This window comes from Anolis carolinensis, unplaced genomic scaffold (assembly GCF_035594765.1).
Source record: "Anolis carolinensis isolate JA03-04 unplaced genomic scaffold, rAnoCar3.1.pri scaffold_7, whole genome shotgun sequence".
Lineage (NCBI taxonomy): Eukaryota > Metazoa > Chordata > Lepidosauria > Squamata > Dactyloidae > Anolis > Anolis carolinensis.
This window is the reverse complement of record NW_026943818.1, coordinates 34,855,729-34,876,669: the sequence shown is the minus strand read 5'-3', so window position 1 is coordinate 34,876,669 and position 20,941 is coordinate 34,855,729. Positions and strand designations below refer to the sequence as shown.

The window sequence follows — 20,941 nt, the reverse complement described above, 5'->3', positions numbered from 1 at the left end:
ATGGAGATTTCCCCAATGCATTCCTATGGGGCTTCACCCAATGCTTTCCTATGGTGCTTTACCCAATGCACTCCTATTGGGCTTCACCCAATGCATTCCTATGGGGAGTTCCCCAATGCTTTCCTATGGTGCTTTACCCAATGCACACCTATTGGGCTTCACCCAATGCACTCCTATGGAGATTTCCCCAATGCATTCCTATGGGGCTTCACCCAATGCTTTCCTATGGTGCTTTACCCAATGCACTCCTATTGGGCTTCACCCAATGCATTCCTATGGGGAGTTCCCCAATGCTTTCCTATGGTGCTTTACCCAATGCACACCTATTGGGCTTCACCCAATGCACTCCTATGGAGATTTCCCCAATGCATTCCTATGGGGCTTCACCCAATGCTTTCCTATGGTGCTTTACCCAATGCACTCCTATTGGGCTTCACCCAATGCATTCCTATGGGGAGTTCCCCAATGCTTTCCTATGGTGCTTTACCCAATGCACACCTATTGGGCTTCACCCAATGCACTCCTATGGAGATTTCCCCAATGCATTCCTATGGGGCTTCACCCAATGCTTTCCTATGGTGCTTTACCCAATGCACTCCTATTGGGCTTCACCCAATGCATTCCTATGGGGAGTTCCCCAATGCTTTCCTATGGTGCTTTACCCAATGCACACCTATTGGGCTTCACCCAATGCACTCCTATGGAGATTTCCCCAATGCATTCCTATGGGGTTTCACCCAATGCTTTCCTATGGTGCTTTACCCAATGCACTCCTATTGGGCTTCACCCAATGCATTCCTATGGGGAGTTCCCCAATGCTTTCCTATGGTGCTTTACCCAATGCACACCTATTGGGCTTCACCCAATGCACTCCTATGGAGATTTCCCCAATGCATTCCTATGGGGCTTCACCCAATGCTTTCCTATGGTGCTTTACCCAATGCACTCCTATTGGGCTTCACCCAATGCATTCCTATGGGGAGTTCCCCAATGCTTTCCTATGGTGCTTCACCCAATGCACTCCTATGGAGATTTCCCCAATGCATTCCTATGGAGCTTTACCCAATGTTTTCCTATGGAGCTTTACCCAATGCATTTCAATGGGGATTTCCTCAATGCTTTCCTATGGGGCTTCACCCAATGCTTTCCTATGGGGCTTTACCCAATGCATTTCAATGGGGATTTCCTCAATGCTTTCCTATGGGGCTTCACCCAATGCTTTCCTATGGGGCTTTACCCAATGCTTTCCTATGGGGATTTCCCCAATGGATTCCTATAGTGCTTTACCTAATGAACTTCTATGGGGCTTCACCCAATGCATTCCTATGGAGCTTTACCCAATGCATTCCTATGGGGATTTCCCCAATGCATTCCTATGGTGCTTTACCTAATGAACTCCTATGGGACTTCACCCAATGCTTTCCTATGGGGCTTTACCCAATGCATTTCAATGGGGATTTCCCCAATGCATTCCTATGGAGCTTTACCCAATGCATTCCTATAGTGCTTTACCCAATGCATTTCAATGGGGATTTCCCCAATGCATTCCTATGGGGCTTCACCCAATGCATTCCTATGGAGCTTTACCCAATGCATTCCTATAGTGCTTTACCCAATGCATTCCTATGGGACTTCACCCAATGCATTCCTATGGGGCTTCACCCAATGCATTCCTATGGAGCTTTACCCAATGCTTTCCTATAGTGCTTTACCCAATGCATTCCTATGGGACTTCACCCAATGCTTTCCTATGGGGATTTCCCCAATGCTTTCCTACGGAGCTTTACCCAATCCATTTCAATGGGGATTTCCCCACTGCTTTCCTATGGGGCTTCTTCACCCAATGCATTTCAATGGAGATTTCCCCAATGCATTCCTATGGGGCTTTACCCAATGCATTCCTATGAGGAAGAGGCCCACTTTTGCTTCTTTGGTGCAGAGAAAACTGCTTTTCAAAGCTGAATATAATAGAAACTGTTTCCCCAATAGCTTCTACACTGGGCACTGGATCCGGTTCCAAACCGATATTGGGAGACAACTGTGTGGAGATGAAAATCCTGCCAAGGGTTTGGAGAGTCGCGCCCTGATCAAGCCCTGAAGCGCTTGGAGACTTTTCCCTCTTTGAGGAGTTTGTTATGGAGCTGAACCGCTTTAAAATGCCAGTGTAGACGTGGTAAATGGGGGTTTGGGTCCTCTCCCCCTTCCCCAAGCCCCCATCCACCTTTGGAACCGATTTGGACTCCGGTTTGGAAAGGGTTGCAAAGAGAAAGCGAGGCGGCGCCAGGTTTTGCAGCTCACCTGCGCCAGGCGTTTAATTTTCACCTGGCAGGAAGAGGAAGAAGGGAAGGAAGAAATCGCCCAAAGGAGGAGAAAGTTTGCTCCGAATTGGGCGTTTCAAATAAGGGGTCGACAGAGGAGACCCCCGAGACCCCCTACACCCCCAAAGTTGGACGGTAAGTTACTTTTTTCCCCGACTCCGAGGCGCCTTCCTGGAAACAGGACACCTTGCTTCTCGCTTTCTGTGCGTAAAAGCGCCGCAGTTTTGGAGAGGTCTGGGGGGACCTTGTTTGGACCCCTTTTGCTCGCTTTGTATGGGGCCAAGACCCCATTTGACTCCCCCAGGAGGACTCCACTGGGGTCCCTGTTAGAGCCTGATGTGGAACAAAGTTGGTGGGATTCGAGAAAGGGGTCAAAAAGAAGGGGGGGGAAAGAGACCCCCAAAGCTCAAGGCACCAAACTTTTCTGTGCGTAAAAGCGCCCCAGTTTTGGAGAGGTCTGGGGGACCTTGTTTGGACCCCTTTTGCAAGCTTTATATGGGGCCAAGACCCCATTTGACTCCCCCAGGAGGACTCCACTGGGGTCCCTGTTAGAGCCTGATGTGGAACAAAGTTGGTGGGATTCGAGAAAGGGGTCAAAAAGAAAGGGGGGAAAGAGACCCCCAAAGCGTTCCCAACAGAAACAGAGACCTTGCACTAAACCTTTCTGTGCGTAAAAGCGCCCCAGTTTTGGAGAGGTCTGGGGGGGACCTTGTTTGGACCCCTTTTGCTCGCTTTGTATGGGGCCAGGACCCCCTTTGACCCCCCAGGAGGACTCCACTGGGGTCCCTGTTAGAGCCTGATGTGGAACAAAATTGGTGGAATTCGAGAAAGGGGTCGGAAAGAAGGGGGGAAAGGGGACCCCCAAAGCGTTCCCAACGGAAACAGACACCTTCTCAATGGAGAGCTCAAGGCTTCTGTGCGTAAAAGCGCCCCAGTTTTGTAGAGGTCTGGGGGGACCTTGTTTGGACCCCTTTTTACACGCTTTGTGGGGGTCCAGGACCCCCTTTGACCCCCCAGGAGGACTCCACTGGGGTCCCTGTTAGAGCCTGATGTGGAACAAAATTGGTGGAATTCGAGAAAGGGGTCGGAAAGAAGGGGGGGAAAGGGACCCCCAAAGCGTTCCCAACAGAAACAGACACCTTCTCAATGGAGAGCTCAAGGCTTCTGTGCGTAAAAGCGCCCCAGTTTTGGAGAGGTCTGGGGGGACCTTGTTTGGACCCCTTTTTACACGCTTTGTGGGGGTCCAGGACCCACTTTGACCCCCCAGGAAGACTCTACTGGGGTCCCTGTTTGAGCCTGGTGTGGAACAAAGTTGGTGGAATTCGAGAAAGGGGTCAGAAAGAAGGGGGGGAAAGGGACCCCCAAAACGTTTCCAACAGAGAGAGCTGTTTCTCAATGGGGCTCCAAATGGGGAGGAAAAGCAATGGCTCCCAACTTGGACCAGGATAGAACTGGAGCAGCACTTTCCAAAGTCCATTAAGGGAGGACACAGTCAAAACCCTCCCGACAGATGGCCATCCAGCTTCAGTTCACACACCTCCAGAGAAGGAGGCTCCATTGGACTTCCATACAATCGATGGTAGGGTTTGAAAGGATCCCCAAAGAACATGTAATCCATACCCTATGAGCCATTAAATTACTATATTGCACTAAACCACTATACGGTAATATTATTAGTAATATTACATTTAATATAATTAATATTATTATATTTTATGATTAGTAGTATAATATTGTATATTATAAAAGTAAAACCTTCAGAGAAGGAGGCTTCATTGGACTCCCAGGCAGTCTATACTAGGGTTTGAAGAGATCCCCAAAGGGCATCTAGTCCAGCCCCTTTCTGCCATTAAGGACACAACCAAAGCCCTCCTGACAGAGGGCCATCTAGACCCTAATTAAATATTTCCAGAGAAGGAGGCTTCATTGGACTTCCAGGCAATCTATAATAAGTTTTGAAGAGATCCCCAAAGGCCATCTAGTCCAGCCCCTTTCTGCCATCAAGGACACAATCAAATCCCTCCCGACAGATGGCCATCCAGCCTCAGTTCACAAAACTACAGAGAAGGAGGCTTCATTGGACTTCATTGGATCTCCAGACAATCGATACTAGCGTTTGAAGAGATCCCCAAAGGCCATCTAGTCCAGCCCCTTTCTGCCATTAAGTTCACAACCAAATCCCTCCCGACAGATGGCCATCCAGCCTCAGTTCACAAACCTTATTTATTTATTTACTACATTTATATCCCACTCTTCTCTTCTCAGAGCGGCTTACAAATCAAATGAACATATAATATATTAATAGCGTAGCACAATATAAGCATTCAATTACTATACTGTAAAAAAGTTTAATATATAATATATGATTAATATTATTATATTGTATTATTAGTAGTATAATGTTGTATATTATAAAAGTAAAACCTTCAGAGAAGGAGGCATTATTGGACTTCCAGACAATTGATACTAGGGTTTGAAAGGATCCCCAAAGGGCATCTAGTCCAGCCCCTTTCTGCCATTAAGGACACAACCAAAGCCCTCCCAACAGATGGCCATCCAGTCTCAGTTCACAAACTTTATTTATTTACTACATTTATATCCCGCTCTTCTCTTCTCAGAGCTGCTTACAAATCAAATGAACATATAATATATTAATAGCATGGCACAATATAAGCATTAAATTACTATACTGTACTATGTCATTATACGGTAATATTATTAGTAATATTACATTTAATATATAATATAATTAATATTATTATATTGTATTATTAGTAGTATAATATTGTATATTATAAAAGTAAAACCTTCAGAGAAGGAGGCTCCATTGGACTTCCAGACAATTGATACTAGGGTTTGAAAGGATCCCCAAAAGGCATGTAATCCAAACCCTATAAGCCATTAAGGAGGACACTTTCAAAACCCTCCCGACAGATGGCCATCCAGCCTCAGTTCACAAACCGCTAGAGAAGGAGGCTTCATTGGACTTCATTGGACTTCCAGACAATCGATACTAGCGTTTGAAGAGATCCACAAAGGCCATCTAGTCCGGCCCCTTTCTGCCATTAAGGACACAACCAAAGCCCTCCCGACAGATGGCCATCCAGTCTCAGTTCACAAACTTTATTTATTTATTTACTACATTTATATCCCGCTCTTCTCACCCTGAGCGGCTTACAAATCAAATGAACATATAATATATTAATAGCGTAGCACAATATAAGCATTCAATTACTATACTGTAAAAACGTTTAATATATAATATATGATTAATATTATTATATTGTATTATTAGTAGTATAATGTTGTATATTATAAAAGTAAAACCTTCAGAGAAGGAGGCATTATTGGACTTCCAGACAATTGATACTAGGGTTTGAAAGGATCCCCAAAGGGCATCTAGTCCAGCCCCTTTCTGCCATTAAGGACACAATCAAATCCCTCCCGACAGATGGCCATCCAGCCTCAGTTCACAAACCTTATTTATTTATTTACTACATTTATATCCCGCTCTTCTCTTCTCAGAGCGGCTTACAAATCAAATGAACATATAATATATTAATAGCGTAGCACAATATAAGCATTCAATTACTATACTGTACTATGTCATTATACGGTAATATTATTAGTAATATTACATTTAATATATAATATATAATTAATATTATTATATTGTATGATTAGTAGTATAGTATTGTATATTATAAAAGTAAAACCTTCAGAGAAGGAGGCTTCATTGGACTTCCAGACAATTGATACTAGGGTTTGAAAGGATCCCCAAAGGGCATCTAGTCCAGCCCCTTTCTGCCATTAAGGACACAATCAAATCCCTCCCGACAGATGGCCATCCAGCCTCAGTTCACAAACTTTTATTTATATATTTACTACATTTATATCTCACCCTGGAGCGGCTGACAAATCAAATGAACATACAATATATTAATAGCATAGCACAATTTAAGCATTAAATTACTATACTGTACTACATCATTATATGGTAATATTATTAGTAATTTTACATTTAATATATAGCATGTAATTAATATTATTATATTGTATTATTAGTAGTATAGTATTGTATATTATAAAAGTAAAACCTTCAGAGAAGGAGGCTTCATTGGATTTCCAGGCAATCTATAATACGTTTTGAAGGGATCCTCAAAGGGCATCTAGTCCAGTCCCTTTCTGCCATTAAGGACACAATCAAAGCCCTCCTGACAGATGGCCATCCAGACTCTAATTAAATATTTCCAGATTAGGAGGCTCCACTGGACTCCCAGGCAGTCTATTATATGCATATAATATTAATAATATTATTTCGTAATACAATATAATACTAATAATACAATATAATAATGTTAATTATGTATTATATATTACACTAGCTGTGCCTGGCCACGCGTTGCTGTGGCAAAGTGGTGGGGGGTATTGGTTAAAAATTGTTGTGTAATTTTTATTTGACGTTATTTGTATTTTTTAATTAATTTTATTGTAAGTTATCTTTTTATTTATTATATTTTGTTATTTTCTTGTATTATTTTTAGTTATTTTCTGTTATTATGGTATTTTATTGTATTAATCTTTTAGTGTTTTTAATTATTTTTTTTGTGTTTTTTATTATTTTTTATTGGGTTGCTAGGAGACCAAGTTGGAGGAGCTTAGCCTTCTAACTGGCAGCAATTGGATAAAAGCAATTATTCCTCTCTCTCTCATTAGGACTTTATTTTTCTTTTCTTTTTGTTGTATCAACCTAGAGGCGTGGATGATGGGTTGTGTTGTCAAATTTCGAGGTTGGGGGGCCTGTAGTTTTGTTGTTTTGTCGGTCGCCGTGATGCCATCACTCTTTTATATATATAGATGTAATATTAATATTACAATATATTGATATAGTACAATATAGTAAGTTATTGCCAGTATTATTGTGCTATGCTAATAAAATAATATTGTATGTAAATTTAATTTGTAAACCTTCGGGGTGAGAAGGGCGGGATATACATGTATTAAATAAATAAATAAATAAATATACAATCAAAGCCCTCCCAACAGATGGCCATCCAGACTCTAATTAAATATTTCCAGAGAAGAAGGCTCCATTGGACTCCCAGGCAATCTATAATAAATTTTGTTGGGATCCCCAAAGGGCATCTAGTCCAAGCCCTTTCAGCCATTAAGGAAGGCACAGTCAAATCCCTCCCAACAGATGACCATCCAGCCTCCGTTTACAAACCTCCAGAGCGGTTGAATCCCTCCAGAAGTGGAGCGATGATGCTTTTCAAGTCCTGTTAGAACAGTTATAATAATTTGCGCAATGTGTTGATTGAGTTGTAAGTACTCAAGTGGATACAATTAAGGAAGGAAATGTGTTGGCAGCAATGCTTGCGACAAACCGCATGGAGGATTCTCTCTATTTATGTCTAGAAAAGAAATCAATTCCTCCGTCTCCATTTCTGCTTTCCGGAGGTCAATATTTGCTCTCGGGACTGGAATGCCCAAAGGGAGGGAAGGAGGGCAAAGGTAAAGAGTGTGAAAATCAGGGACTCCGACCTTGCCTTTCAGTGGGAACTTGGCAGATATGGACTGCCTTTGGGCCTCGCCCCATTCTAGGCTTTTATTTAGTGTGCATTTTGGGTCATCAGCTTATCAGCTTTTCCTTCAATTTTGTCAAGGAACTTTCCAGGCAATGTTTTGTTGTGCCAGCTGTCAGCTCTAGTTTGTAGTGCGGTTTTCTTGTACTGATTCTGCTCTAGTTTGTAGTGCGGTTTTCTTGTACTGACTCTGCTCTAGTTTGTAGTGCGGTTTTCTTGTACTGACTCTGCTCTAGTTTGTAGTGCAGTTTTCTTGTACTGATTCTGCTCTAGTTTGTAGTGCGGTTTTCTTGTACTGATTCTGCTCTAGTTTGTAGTGCGGTTTTCTTGCACTGATTCTGCTCTGGTTTGTAGTGCGGTTTTCTTGTACTGATTCTGCTCTAGTTTGTAGTGCGGTTTTCTTGTACTGATTCTGCTCTAGTTTGTAGTGCGGTTTTCTTGTACTGATTCTGCTCTAGTTTGTAGTGCGGTTTTCTTGTACTGACTCTGCTCTAGTTTGTAGTGCGGTTTTCTTGTACTGATTCTGCTCTAGTTTGTAGTGCGGTTTTCTTGTACTGACTCTGCTCTAGTTTGTAGTGCGGTTTTCTTGTACTGACTCTGCTCTAGTTTGTAGTGCAGTTTTCTTGTACTGATTCTGCTCTAGTTTGTAGTGCGGTTTTCTTGTACTGATTCTGCTCTAGTTTGTAGTGCGGTTTTCTTGTACTGATTCTGCTCTAGTTTGTAGTGCGGTTTTCTTGTACTGACTCTGCTCTAGTTTGTACTGCGGTTTTCTTGTACTGATTCTGCTCTAGTTTGTAGTGCGGTTTTCTTGTACTGACTCTGCTCTAGTTCATAGTGCGGTTTTCTTGTACTGATTCTGCTCTAGTTTGTAGTGCGGTTTTCTTGTACTGATTCTGCTCTAGTTTGTAGTGCGGTTTTCTTGTACTGATTCTGCTCTAGTTTGTAGTGCGGTTTTCTTGTATTGATTCTGCTCTAGTTTGTACTGCGGTTTTCTTGTACTGATTCTGCTCTAGTTTGTAGTGCGGTTTTCTTGCACTGATTCTGCTCTAGTTTGTAGTGCGGTTTTCTTGTACTGATTCTGCTCTAGTTTGTAGTGCGGTTTTCTTGTACTGATTCTGCTCTAGTTTGTAGTGCGGTTTTCTTGTACTGATTCTGCTCTAGTTTGTAGTGCGGTTTTCTTGTACTGATTCTGCTCTAGTTTGTAGTGTGGTTTTCTTGTACTGATTCTGCTCTAGTTTGTAGTGCGGTTTTCTTGCACTGATTCTGCTCTAGTTTGTAGTGCGGTTTTCTTGTACTGACTCTGCTCTAGTTTGTAGTGCGGTTTTCTTGTAGTGACTCTGCTCTAGTTTGTAGTGCGGTTTTCTTGTACTGATTCTGCTCTAGTTTGTAGTGCGGTTTTCTTGTACTGATTCTGCTCTAGTTTGTAGTGCGGTTTTCTTGTACTGATTCTGCTCTAGTTTGTAGTGCGGTTTTCTTGCACTGATTCTGCTCTAGTTTGTGGTGTGGTTTTCTTGTACTGGTTTTTTGTCTGCTGTGCTTTGAGGAGTTTCTGATTTTTGACTTCAATCAAAGCAGGTTCTTCACTTTACATATTCTGCCAGAGCATGTTTTTCTTCTTTGACTGCTTGTTTGACTTGTAAGAGTCCTCTGCCCCCTGATCTTCTAGGCAGATATAGCTGGTCTTGAACGTAAGGCAACCCTATGAATGAAACTTACAATTATTATTATTATTATTATTATTGCCACTGAGATAACTTGAGCTTAGGGCAAACCTATGAATGCAACCTCCAACTATTATTATTATTATTATTTTTATTGCCACTAAGTCGACTTGAACTTAGGGTAACCCTATGAATGAAACCTCCAACCATTATTATTATTATTATTGCCACTTAGTCAACTATAACTTAAGGCAACCCTATGAATGAAACCTCCAACCGTTATTATTATTATTATTATTGCCACTTAGTCAACTATAACTTAAGGCAACCCTATGAATGAAACCTCCAACCGTTATTATTATTATTATTATTATTATTATTATTGCCACTAAGTCAACTTGAACTTAAGGCAACCCTATGAATGAAACTTACAATTATTATTATTATTATTATTATTATTATTATTGCCACTTAGTCAACTATAACTTAAGGCAACCCTATGAATGAAACCTCCAACCGTTATTATTATTATTATTATTATTATTATTATTATTATTATTATTATTATATTCTATTATTATTGCTTCTAAGTCAGCTATAACTTAAGGCAACACTATGAATAAACCTCCAACCGTTATTATTATTATTCTATTCTATTCTATTCTATTCTATTGTATTATATATTATCATTATTGCCTCTAAGTCAACTATAACTTAAGGCAACACTATGAATATAACCTCCAACCGTTGTTGTTATTATTATTCTATTCTATTCTATTCTATTATATATTATTATAATTATTATTGCCTCTAAGTCAACTAAAGGCATCCCTATAAATGAAACCTCCAACCATCATTATTATTATTATTATTGTATTATTATTTTATTATTCTATTCTATTTTATTGTATTTTATTATTATTATTGCTTCTAAGTCAACTATAACAACTATGAATGAAACCTCCAACCGTTGTTGTTGTTGTTGTTGTTGTTGTTGTTATTATTATTATTATTATTACAAGTACTGTAATAAATGAATAAATATATTATTATTATTATTATTATTATTATTATTATTATTATTATTATTATTATTATTATTGCCACTAAGTCAACTTGAACTTAGGGCAATCTTATGAATGAAACCACCTTCTAGGCATTTTCTGGGTCTTCCAGTTGGGATTCGATGGCATTCTTGTGCCAACAGACCTTCATGTAATAATAATAATAATAATAATAATAATAATAATAATAATAATAATAATACAGCAATAACAGTAGCAATATAATAATGATATAATATAGTAATAATTTTCGTGGCATTTTCTGCGTCCTCCAGTGTGACTCTGTGGCACTCTTGCGCATTAGTAATAATAATGAGGATAATAATTCAATCGGGCGAAACGTCAGGAGAGAATGCTTCTGGATCATGGCCAAACAGCCCAGAAAACACACAACAACCCTGTGATCCCGGCCATGAAAGCCTTCGACAACACAATTACAACATTCACCAGACAAAAGAGTGAAAGATATAGAAACCCCAATTGCTTAGACCTCACAAGCTCTGAGATGCGGGTGAAGCGTCAGGGGAGAGTGCTGCTGGGGCAGAAAATTCACAGTAACACATTCTCGCCACAGGTTTCCCGAGCTCGCTCCCTTCTCCTGTCTCATGTTTGTTGTTTGCCAAACCGGAGCCTGCTGGCCTCACCTGGTTCAGGTGTGCCAGAGGGGGCGTGGCCAAGGGAGGGGCCAGGGGGAGGGGCCAAAGGGCAGCCCTGGAGCAGAACATGGCCGTGAGGTTCCAGGTAAGACCTGCCTTTCCTTCCTTCTTTCCTTCCTTCCTTCTTTCCTTCCTTTCTTCTTTCCTTCCTTCCACATTCCTTCTCTTTGCGCTTTGCTTCAACCCGTCTTAAACCTTATTGAGAAGAATGAGATCCTTTCTTTTCTAATCCTTTCTGGCCTTTGGGAGTTTTCCGCTCTGCTGAGCCTTGGAAGGCAAGCCAGAGAGTGTGTGATTGGCACTGGATACGACAATAAGGGACTCCCAAAGGCCACCCAGTCTGACCCCTCCCGACAGATGTCCCGAGCTCCAACGAGAGGGCTTGGCGTGGCTCCATTGGTTTGCCAACCGCCCAGGAATGTGACCCCGTCCCTCCCTTGTTGTGCCCTTCCGGGAGGCTGTGTTTACCTTTCCAGGTGGCCTTTTGAGTCTCGAAAAGACTCCTGTCGCTTTGGTGTTGCTTCTTCTGCTTCCTAAGTGTTCGAAATCGAAACACAAAATCCGAGCCCTCCCAGTGGAGGTCCATTTAAACCCCAAGAAGAGTGAAAACAACCCAGGTCCATAGCCAGAAAAAAATATTACTTCATAGGTCGCAGGTCCTAAATCGTTGCTCTCTTTAAGCCCACGATTGTTGTCACACAGGACAACAGTTTCCACAATTTCTGTTTTCTTCTGACTTCCTTTCTCATGATGACGGGTTCGAGATCCCTACGAGACCCTGAAACGAACACCATTGTGCAAAAGTTCTTTATAGGTCGCAGGTCTTGAATTGTGGCTCTCTTTAAGCCCACGATTGTTGTCACACAGGACAACTGTTTCCACAATTTCTGTTTTCTACTGCTTTCTTCTTATTTCCTTTCTCGTGATGACGGGTTCGAGATCCCAACAAGACCCTGAAATAACCACCATTGTGCAAAAGTTCTTTATAGGTCGCAGGTCTTGAATTATTGCTCTCTTTAAGCCCACGATTGTTGTCACACAGGACAATTGTTTCCACAATTTCTGTTTTCTACTGCTTTCTTCTTACTTCCTTTCTCATGATGACGGGTTCGAGATCCCAACAAGACCCTGAAATGACCACCATTGTGCAAAGGTTCTTCATAGGTCGATGGTCCTGAATCGTTGCTCTCTTTGAGCCCACGATTGTTGTCACACAGGACAACCACTTCCACAATTGGCAGAAGTTTATTTCTGTTTTCTACTGCTTTATTCTTACTTCCTTTCTCATGATGACGTTTTCCACTGTGAATTAAGAAGGTAAGGCAACGGCCCTCCATGCGGTCATGCAGATGGCCACATGACCTTGGAGGTGTCTATGGACAATGCTGGCTCTTCAGCTTAGAAATTAAATTTTTTTTAAAAAGTTGAAAATATAACAATATTTTAAGTTGGATCTTGAAGGGTCTGTGTACCGAGTTTGGTCCCGGTCCACCGAGCCACGGAAGAGCTTTTGCAAAACAAATTTACAAACGCATTCACTTTGGCATGGTCTAGTGGGGAATGTGTTGATGACACTTCTCAGGAAACATGCGGGAATGAAGGAATATGCGGGAATGAAGGAAGTAGGGACAAAATGACACACCAATTACTTAAGAACCTGCGGCGAAAAAGCCAAATGCGATTCTGGGAGGAGATGGCTATCTGTCGGGAGGGATTAGATTGTGTCCAAGGCAACGCTGGGCTAGTCTAATATATAATCGTGTCATCCACTTTGTCCTTGGTTTTTGCAGGTTGCCGACATGGAGGAAATGGTGATCTGGGAGCAGTATACAATAACCCTCAACCGAGTGAGTAATGCACCTGCCTAATAATAATAATAATAATAATAATAATAATAATAGTAATAAATGGTGATCTGAGAGCAGTATACAATAACCTTCAGCTATATATGGTATCATTACAGCTGTATATCCATCTATACCAGGTGCCTTATATTGTTTTAGTTCTTTAATTACCTGAATTACTTCTTCCTGTGTTATTTCTTTGTTTAATAATAATAAATAATAATAATAAATGGTGATCTGGGAGCAGTATACAATAACCCTCAACTGAGTGAGTAATGCATCCGGCTTATATTATTAATAATAATAGTAATAATAATAATAATAGTAAAAATAATAATAATAATAATAATAATAAATGGTGATCTGGGAGCAGTATACAATAACCCTCAACCGAGTGAGTAATGTACCCGGCTAATAATAATAATAATAATAATAATAATAATAATAATAATAATAATAAATGGTGATCTGGGAGCAGTATACAATAACCCTCAACCGAGTGAGTAATGCATCCGGCTAATAATAATAATAATAATAATAATAATAATAATAATAATAATAATAATGTGATATAGGAGCAGTATACAATAACCTTCAACCAAGTGAGTAATGCATCCAGCTTATATTAATAATAATAATAATAAGTGATATGGGAGCAGTATACAATAACCTTCAACCGAGTGAGTAATGTACCCGGCTAATAATAATAATAATAATAATAATAATAATAATAATAAAAAATTGAGATCTGGGAGCAATATACAATAACCCTCGACCAAGTGAGTAATGCACCCAGCTTATATTATTATTATTATTATTAATAATAATAATAATAATAATAATAATAATAATAATAATAATAATAAATGGAGATCTAGGAGCAATATACAACAACCCTCAACCGAGTGAGTAATGCACCCGGCTTATATTAATAATAATAATAATAGTAAGTGATATGGGAGCAGTATACAATAACCCTCAACCGAGTGAGTAATGTACCCAGCTAATAATAATAATAATAATAATAATAATAATAATAATGATAATAAATGGAGATCTGGGAACAATAGTGCACCCGGTTTATATTATTATTAATAATAATAATAATAATAATAATAATAATAATAATAATAATAAGTGATATGGGAGCAGTATACAATAACACTCAACCGAGTGAGTAATGTACCGGCTAATAATAATAATAATAATAATAATCATAATAATCATAATAATCATAATAATAAAATAGGTCTGGGAGTAGTATACAATAACCCTCAACCGAGTGAGCTGTATACTATAGCATCCTCTCTAGGAATTCTCTAGGTCTTCCAATGTGACTGTATACTATAGTATCCTCTCTAGGAATTCTCTAGGTCTTCCAGTGTGACTGTATACTATAGTATCCTCTCTAGGAATTCTCTAGGTCTTCCAGTGTGACTGTATACTATAGTATCCTCTCTAGGAATTCTCTAGGTCTTCCAATGTGACTGTATACTATAGTATCCTCTCTAGGAATTCTCTAGGTCTTCCAGTGTGACTGTGTACTATAGTATCCTCTCTAGGAATTCTCTAGGTCTTCCAATGTGACTGTATACTATAGTATCCTCTCTAGGAATTCTCTAGGTCTTCCAATGTGACTGTGTACTATAGTATCCTCTCTAGGAATTCTCTAGGTCTTCCAATGTGACTGTATACTATAGTATCCTCTCTAGGAATTCTCTAGGTCTTCCAGTGTGACTGTGTACTATAGTATCCTCTCTAGGAATTCTCTAGGTCTTCCAGTGTGACTGTATACTATAGTATCCTCTCTAGGAATTCTTTAGGTCTTCTAATGTGACTGTATCCTATAGTATCCTCTCTAGGAATTCTCTAGCTCTTCCAGTATGACTGTATATTATAGTATCCTCTCTAGGAATTCTCTAGGTCTTCCAATGTGACTGTGTACTATAGTATCCTCTCTTGGAATTCTCTAGGTCTTCCAATGTGACTGTGTACTATAGTATCCTCTCTAGGAATTCTCTAGGTCTTCCAGTGTGACTGTGTACTATAGTATCCTCTCTAGGAATTCTCTAGGTCTTCCAATGTGACTGTGTACTATAGTATCCTCTCTAGGAATTCTCTAGGTCTTCCAGTGTGACTGTACTATAGTATCCTCTCTAGGAATTCTCTAGGTCTTCCAGTGTGACTGTATACTATAGTATCCTCTCTAGGAATTCTTTAGGTCTTCTAATGTGACTGTATCCTATAGTATCCTCTCTAGGAATTCTCTAGCTCTTCCAGTATGACTGTATATTATAGTATCCTCTCTAGGAATTCTCTAGGTCTTCCAATGTGACTGTGTACTATAGTATCCTCTCTTGGAATTCTCTAGGTCTTCCAATGTGACTGTGTACTATAGTATCCTCTCTAGGAATTCTCTAGGTCTTCCAGTGTGACTGTATACTATAGTATCCTCTCTAGGAATTCTTTAGGTCTTCTAATGTGACTGTATCCTATAGTATCCTCTCTAGGAATTCTCTAGCTCTTCCAGTATGACTGTATATTATAGTATCCTCTCTAGGAATTCTCTAGGTCTTCCAATGTGACTGTGTACTATAGTATCCTCTCTTGGAATTCTCTAGGTCTTCCAATGTGACTGTGTACTATAGTATCCTCTCTTGGAATTCTCTAGGTCTTCCAATGTGACTGTGTACTATAGTATCCTCTCTAGGAATTCTTTAGGTCTTCCAGTGTGACTGTGTACTATAGTATCCTCTCTAGGAATTCTCTAGGTCTTCCAATGTGACTGTGTACTATAGTATCCTCTCTAGGAATTCTCTAGGTCTTCCAGTGTGACTGTATACTATAGTATCCTCTCTAGGAATTCTTTAGGTCTTCCAGTGTGACTGTATAATATAGTATCCTCTCTAGGAATTCTCTAGGTCTTCCAATGTGACTGTGTACTATAGTATCCTCTCTAGGAATTCTCTAGGTCTTCCAGTGTGACTGTATACTATAGTATCCTCTCTAGGAATTCTCTAGGTCTTCCAGTGTGACTGTGTACTATAGTATCCTCTCTAGGAATTCTCTAGGTCTTCCAATGTGACTGTATACTATAGTATCCTCTCTAGGAATTCTCTAGGTCTTCCAATGTGACTGTGTACTATAGTATCCTCTCTAGGAATTCTCTAGGTCTTCCAATGTGACTGTATACTATAGTATCCTCTCTAGGAATTCTCTAGGTCTTCCAGTGTGACTGTGTACTATAGTATCCTCTCTAGGAATTCTCTAGGTCTTCCAGTGTGACTGTATACTATAGTATCCTCTCTAGGAATTCTTTAGGTCTTCTAATGTGACTGTATCCTATAGTATCCTCTCTAGGAATTCTCTAGCTCTTCCAGTATGACTGTATATTATAGTATCCTCTCTAGGAATTCTCTAGGTCTTCCAGTGTGACTGTGTACTATAGTATCCTCTCTAGGAATTCTCTAGGTCTTCCAATGTGACTGTGTACTATAGTATCCTCTCTAGGAATTCTCTAGGTCTTCCAGTGTGACTGTGTACTATAGTATCCTCTCTAGGAATTCTCTAGGTCTTCCAGTGTGACTGTATACTATAGTATCCTCTCTAGGAATTCTTTAGGTCTTCTAATGTGACTGTATCCTATAGTATCCTCTCTAGGAATTCTCTAGCTCTTCCAGTATGACTGTATATTATAGTATCCTCTCTAGGAATTCTCTAGGTCTTCCAATGTGACTGTGTACTATAGTATCCTCTCTTGGAATTCTCTAGGTCTTCCAATGTGACTGTGTACTATAGTATCCTCTCTAGGAATTCTCTAGGTCTTCCAGTGTGACTGTATACTATAGTATCCTCTCTAGGAATTCTTTAGGTCTTCTAATGTGACTGTATCCTATAGTATCCTCTCTAGGTATTCTCTAGCTCTTCCAGTATGACTGTATATTATAGTATCCTCTCTAGGAATTCTCTAGGTCTTCCAATGTGACTGTGTACTATAGTATCCTCTCTTGGAATTCTCTAGGTCTTCCAATGTGACTGTGTACTATAGTATCCTCTCTTGGAATTCTTTAGGTCTTCCAGTGTGACTGTGTACTATAGTATCCTCTCTTGGAATTCTCTAGGTCTTCCAATGTGACTGTGTACTATAGTATCCTCTCTAGGAATTCTCTAGGTCTTCCAGTGTGACTGTATACTATAGTATCCTCTCTAGGAATTCTTTAGGTCTTCTAATGTGACTGTATCCTATAGTATCCTCTCTAGGTATTCTCTAGCTCTTCCAGTATGACTGTATATTATAGTATCCTCTCTTGGAATTCTCTAGGTCTTCCAATGTGACTGTGTACTATAGTATCCTCTCTTGGAATTCTCTAGGTCTTCCAATGTGACTGTGTACTATAGTATCCTCTCTAGGAATTCTTTAGGTCTTCCAGTGTGACTGTGTACTATAGTATCCTCTCTTGGAATTCTCTAGGTCTTCCAATGTGACTGTGTACTATAGTATCCTCTCTAGGAATTCTCTAGGTCTTCCAGTGTGACTGTATACTATAGTATCCTCTCTAGGAATTCTTTAGGTCTTCCAGTGTGACTGTATAATATAGTATCCTCTCTAGGAATTCTCTAGGTCTTCCAATGTGACTGTGTACTATAGTATCCTCTCTAGGAATTCTCTAGGTCTTCCAGTGTGACTGTATACTATAGTATCCTCTCTAGGAATTCTCTAGGTCTTCCAATGTGACTGTATAATATAGTATCCTCTCTAGGAATTCTCTAGGTCTTCCAATGTGACTGTATACTATAGTATCCTCTCTAGGAATTCTCTAGGTCTTCCAGTGTGACTGTATACTATAGTATCCTCTCTAGGAATTCTTTAGGTCTTCCAGTGTGACTGTATACTATAGTATCCTCTCTAGGAATTCTCTAGGTCTTCCAATGTGACTGTGTACTATAGTATCCTCTCTAGGAATTCTCTAGGTCTTCCAATGTGACTGTGTACTATAGTATCCTCTCTAGGAATTCTTTAGGTCTTCCAATGTGACTGTGTACTATAGTATCCTCTCTAGGAATTCTCTAGGTCTTCCAGTGTGACTGTGTACTATAGTATCCTCTCTTGGAATTCTCTAGGTCTTCCAATGTGACTGTGTACTATAGTATCCTCTCTAGGAATTCTCTAGGTCTTCCAGTGTGACTGTATACTATAGTATCCTCTCTAGGAATTCTTTAGGTCTTCCAGTGTGACTGTATAATATAGTATCCTCTCTAGGAATTCTCTAGGTCTTCCAATGTGACTGTGTACTATAGTATCCTCTCTAGGAATTCTCTAGGTCTTCCAGTGTGACTGTATACTATAGTATCCTCTCTAGGAATTCTCTAGGTCTTCCAATGTGACTGTATAATATAGTATCCTCTCTAGGAATTCTCTAGGTCTTCCAATGTGACTGTATACTATAGTATCCTCTCTAGGAATTCTCTAGGTCTTCCAGTGTGACTGTATACTATAGTATCCTCTCTAGGAATTCTCTAGGTCTTCCAGTGTGACTGTATACTATAGTATCCTCTCTAGGAATTCTCTAGGTCTTCCAATGTGACTGTGTACTATAGTATCCTCTCTAGGAATTCTCTAGGTCTTCCAATGTGACTGTGTACTATAGTATCCTCTCTAGGAATTCTCTAGGTCTTCCAATGTGACTGTGTACTATAGTATCCTCTCTAGGAATTCTCTAGCTCTTCCAGTATGACTGTATATTATAGTATCCTCTCTAGGAATTCTCTAGGTCTTCCAATGTGACTGTATACTATAGTATCCTCTCTAGGAATTCTCTAGGTCTCCCAATGTGACTGTATACTATAGTATCCTCTCTAGGAATTCTCTAGGTCTCCCAATGTGACTGTATACTATAGTATCCTCTCTAGGAATTCTCTAGGTCTTCCAGTGTGACTGTATACTATAGTATCCTCTCTAGGAATTCTCTAGGTCTCCCAATGTGACTGTATACTATAGTATCCTCTCTAGGAATTCTCTAGGTCTCCCAATGTGACTGTGTACTATAGTATCCTCTCTTGGAATTCTCTAGGTCTTCCAATGTGACTGTGTACTATAGTATCCTCTCTAGGAATTCTCTAGGTCTTCCAATGTGACTGTATACTATAGTATCCTCTCTAGGAATTCTCTAGGTCTCCCAATGTGACTGTATACTATAGTATCCTCTCTAGGAATTCTCTAGGTCTTCCAGTGTGACTGTATACTATAGTATCCTCTCTAGGAATTCTCTAGGTCTTCCAATGTGACTGTATACTATAGTATCCTCTCTAGGAATTCTCTAGGTCTCCCAATGTGACTGTATACTATAGTATCCTCTCTAGGAATTCTCTAGGTCTCCCAATGTGACTGTGTACTATAGTATCCTCTCTAGGAATTTTCCAGGTCTTCCATTGTAATCAATGGCTCTCTTTTTCTGCTCAGGATCCCCGGAAGGGCTTTGGCCTGGCCATCTCGGGAGGCCGGGATCGCCCCAGTGCTTCCGACAGAGACGTCTCGATCATCGTCTCTGACGTTGTTCCTGGAGGACCAGCGGATGGCCGACTGCAGTGAGTCCGAACCCAAACCGCATTCATTCCTCTGTGTAGACGGCCCCTGTTCGGTGCCACTCTCTCAACCGCCTCCTTCCACGTTTTCCTTTTTCTTGGGCAGGACCCGGGACAAGATCGCCATGGTCAACGGCCTCTCCATGGACAACGTCTCGTCTTCCTTCGCCATCCAGACGCTGAAAACTTGCGGCCGGGTGGCCAATATTGTGAGTGTGGGCTTCGGGCGTTCCAAAAGTTGGGAATATCTGCATGCAACACTCAGAGAAACCACAAGAGGGCAGTATAGAGATAGAAAGGATTAGTTACTGGTCTATAGCTATGTGCGGTTGCAGTGCTCAGATACAACCACAAGATGGCAGTCTATAGAAAGGATTAGCTACTGGTCTATAGCTATATATGGATGTAGTGCTCAGATGTAGCCACAAGAGGGCGGTATATAGAAAGGATAAGCTACTGGTCTATAGCTATATATGGATGTAGTGCTCAGATGTAGCCACAAGAGGGCGGTATATAGAAAGGATTAGTTACTGGTATATAGCTATGTATGGATGTAGTGCTCAGATGTAGCCACAAGAGGGCGGTATATAGAAAGGATTAGTTACAGGTCTATAGCTATGTATGGATGTAGTGCTCAGATGTAGCCACAAGACGGCGGTATATAGAAAGGATTAGTTACTGGTCAATATGTATGCATGTAGTGCTCAGGTGAAGCCACAAGAGGGCGGTATATAGAAAGGATTAGCTACTGGTCTATAGCTATGAACGGATGTAGTACTCAGATGTAGCCCCAAGACGGCAGTCTATAGAAAGGATTAGCTACTGGTATATAGCTAAGTACGGAAGTAGCACTCAGATGCAGCCACAAGATGGCAGTCTATAGAAAGGATTAGCTACTGGTATATAGCTAAGTACGGAAGTAGCACTCAGATGCAGCCACAAGATGGCAGTCTATAGAAAGGATTAGCTACTGGTATATAGCTAAATACGGAAGTAGCACTCAGATGCAGCCACAAGATGGCAGTCTATAGAAAGGATTAGCTACTGGTATGTAGCTATGTATGAATGTAGTGCTCAGGTGAAGCCACAAGAGGGCAGTAGATAGAAAGGATTAGTTACTGGTCTATAGCTATGTATGGATGTAGTGCTCGGGTGAAGCCACAAGATCGCGGTATATAGAAAGGATTAGCTACTGGTATATAGCTATGTACGGATGTAGTACTCAGATGCA

General features: G+C 40.4%; 1 protein-coding gene across 1 annotated transcript in view; it reads left to right on the top strand.

Annotated features, from left to right (window-relative positions):
* Positions 1 to 10,790: 10,790 nt before the first annotated feature.
* Positions 10,791 to 20,941, top strand: part of tjp3 (tight junction protein 3) — a 36,539-nt gene continuing 26,388 nt past the window's right edge. Inside the window, exons 1-4 of the mRNA XM_062960072.1 lie at positions 10,791 to 11,369; positions 13,075 to 13,131; positions 19,589 to 19,713; positions 19,817 to 19,919. Of these exons, the coding sequence (XP_062816142.1) occupies positions 11,352 to 11,369; positions 13,075 to 13,131; positions 19,589 to 19,713; positions 19,817 to 19,919 (303 nt within the window). The 5' untranslated portion in view covers positions 10,791 to 11,351. The remainder of the gene's footprint in view (positions 11,370 to 13,074; positions 13,132 to 19,588; positions 19,714 to 19,816; positions 19,920 to 20,941) is intronic.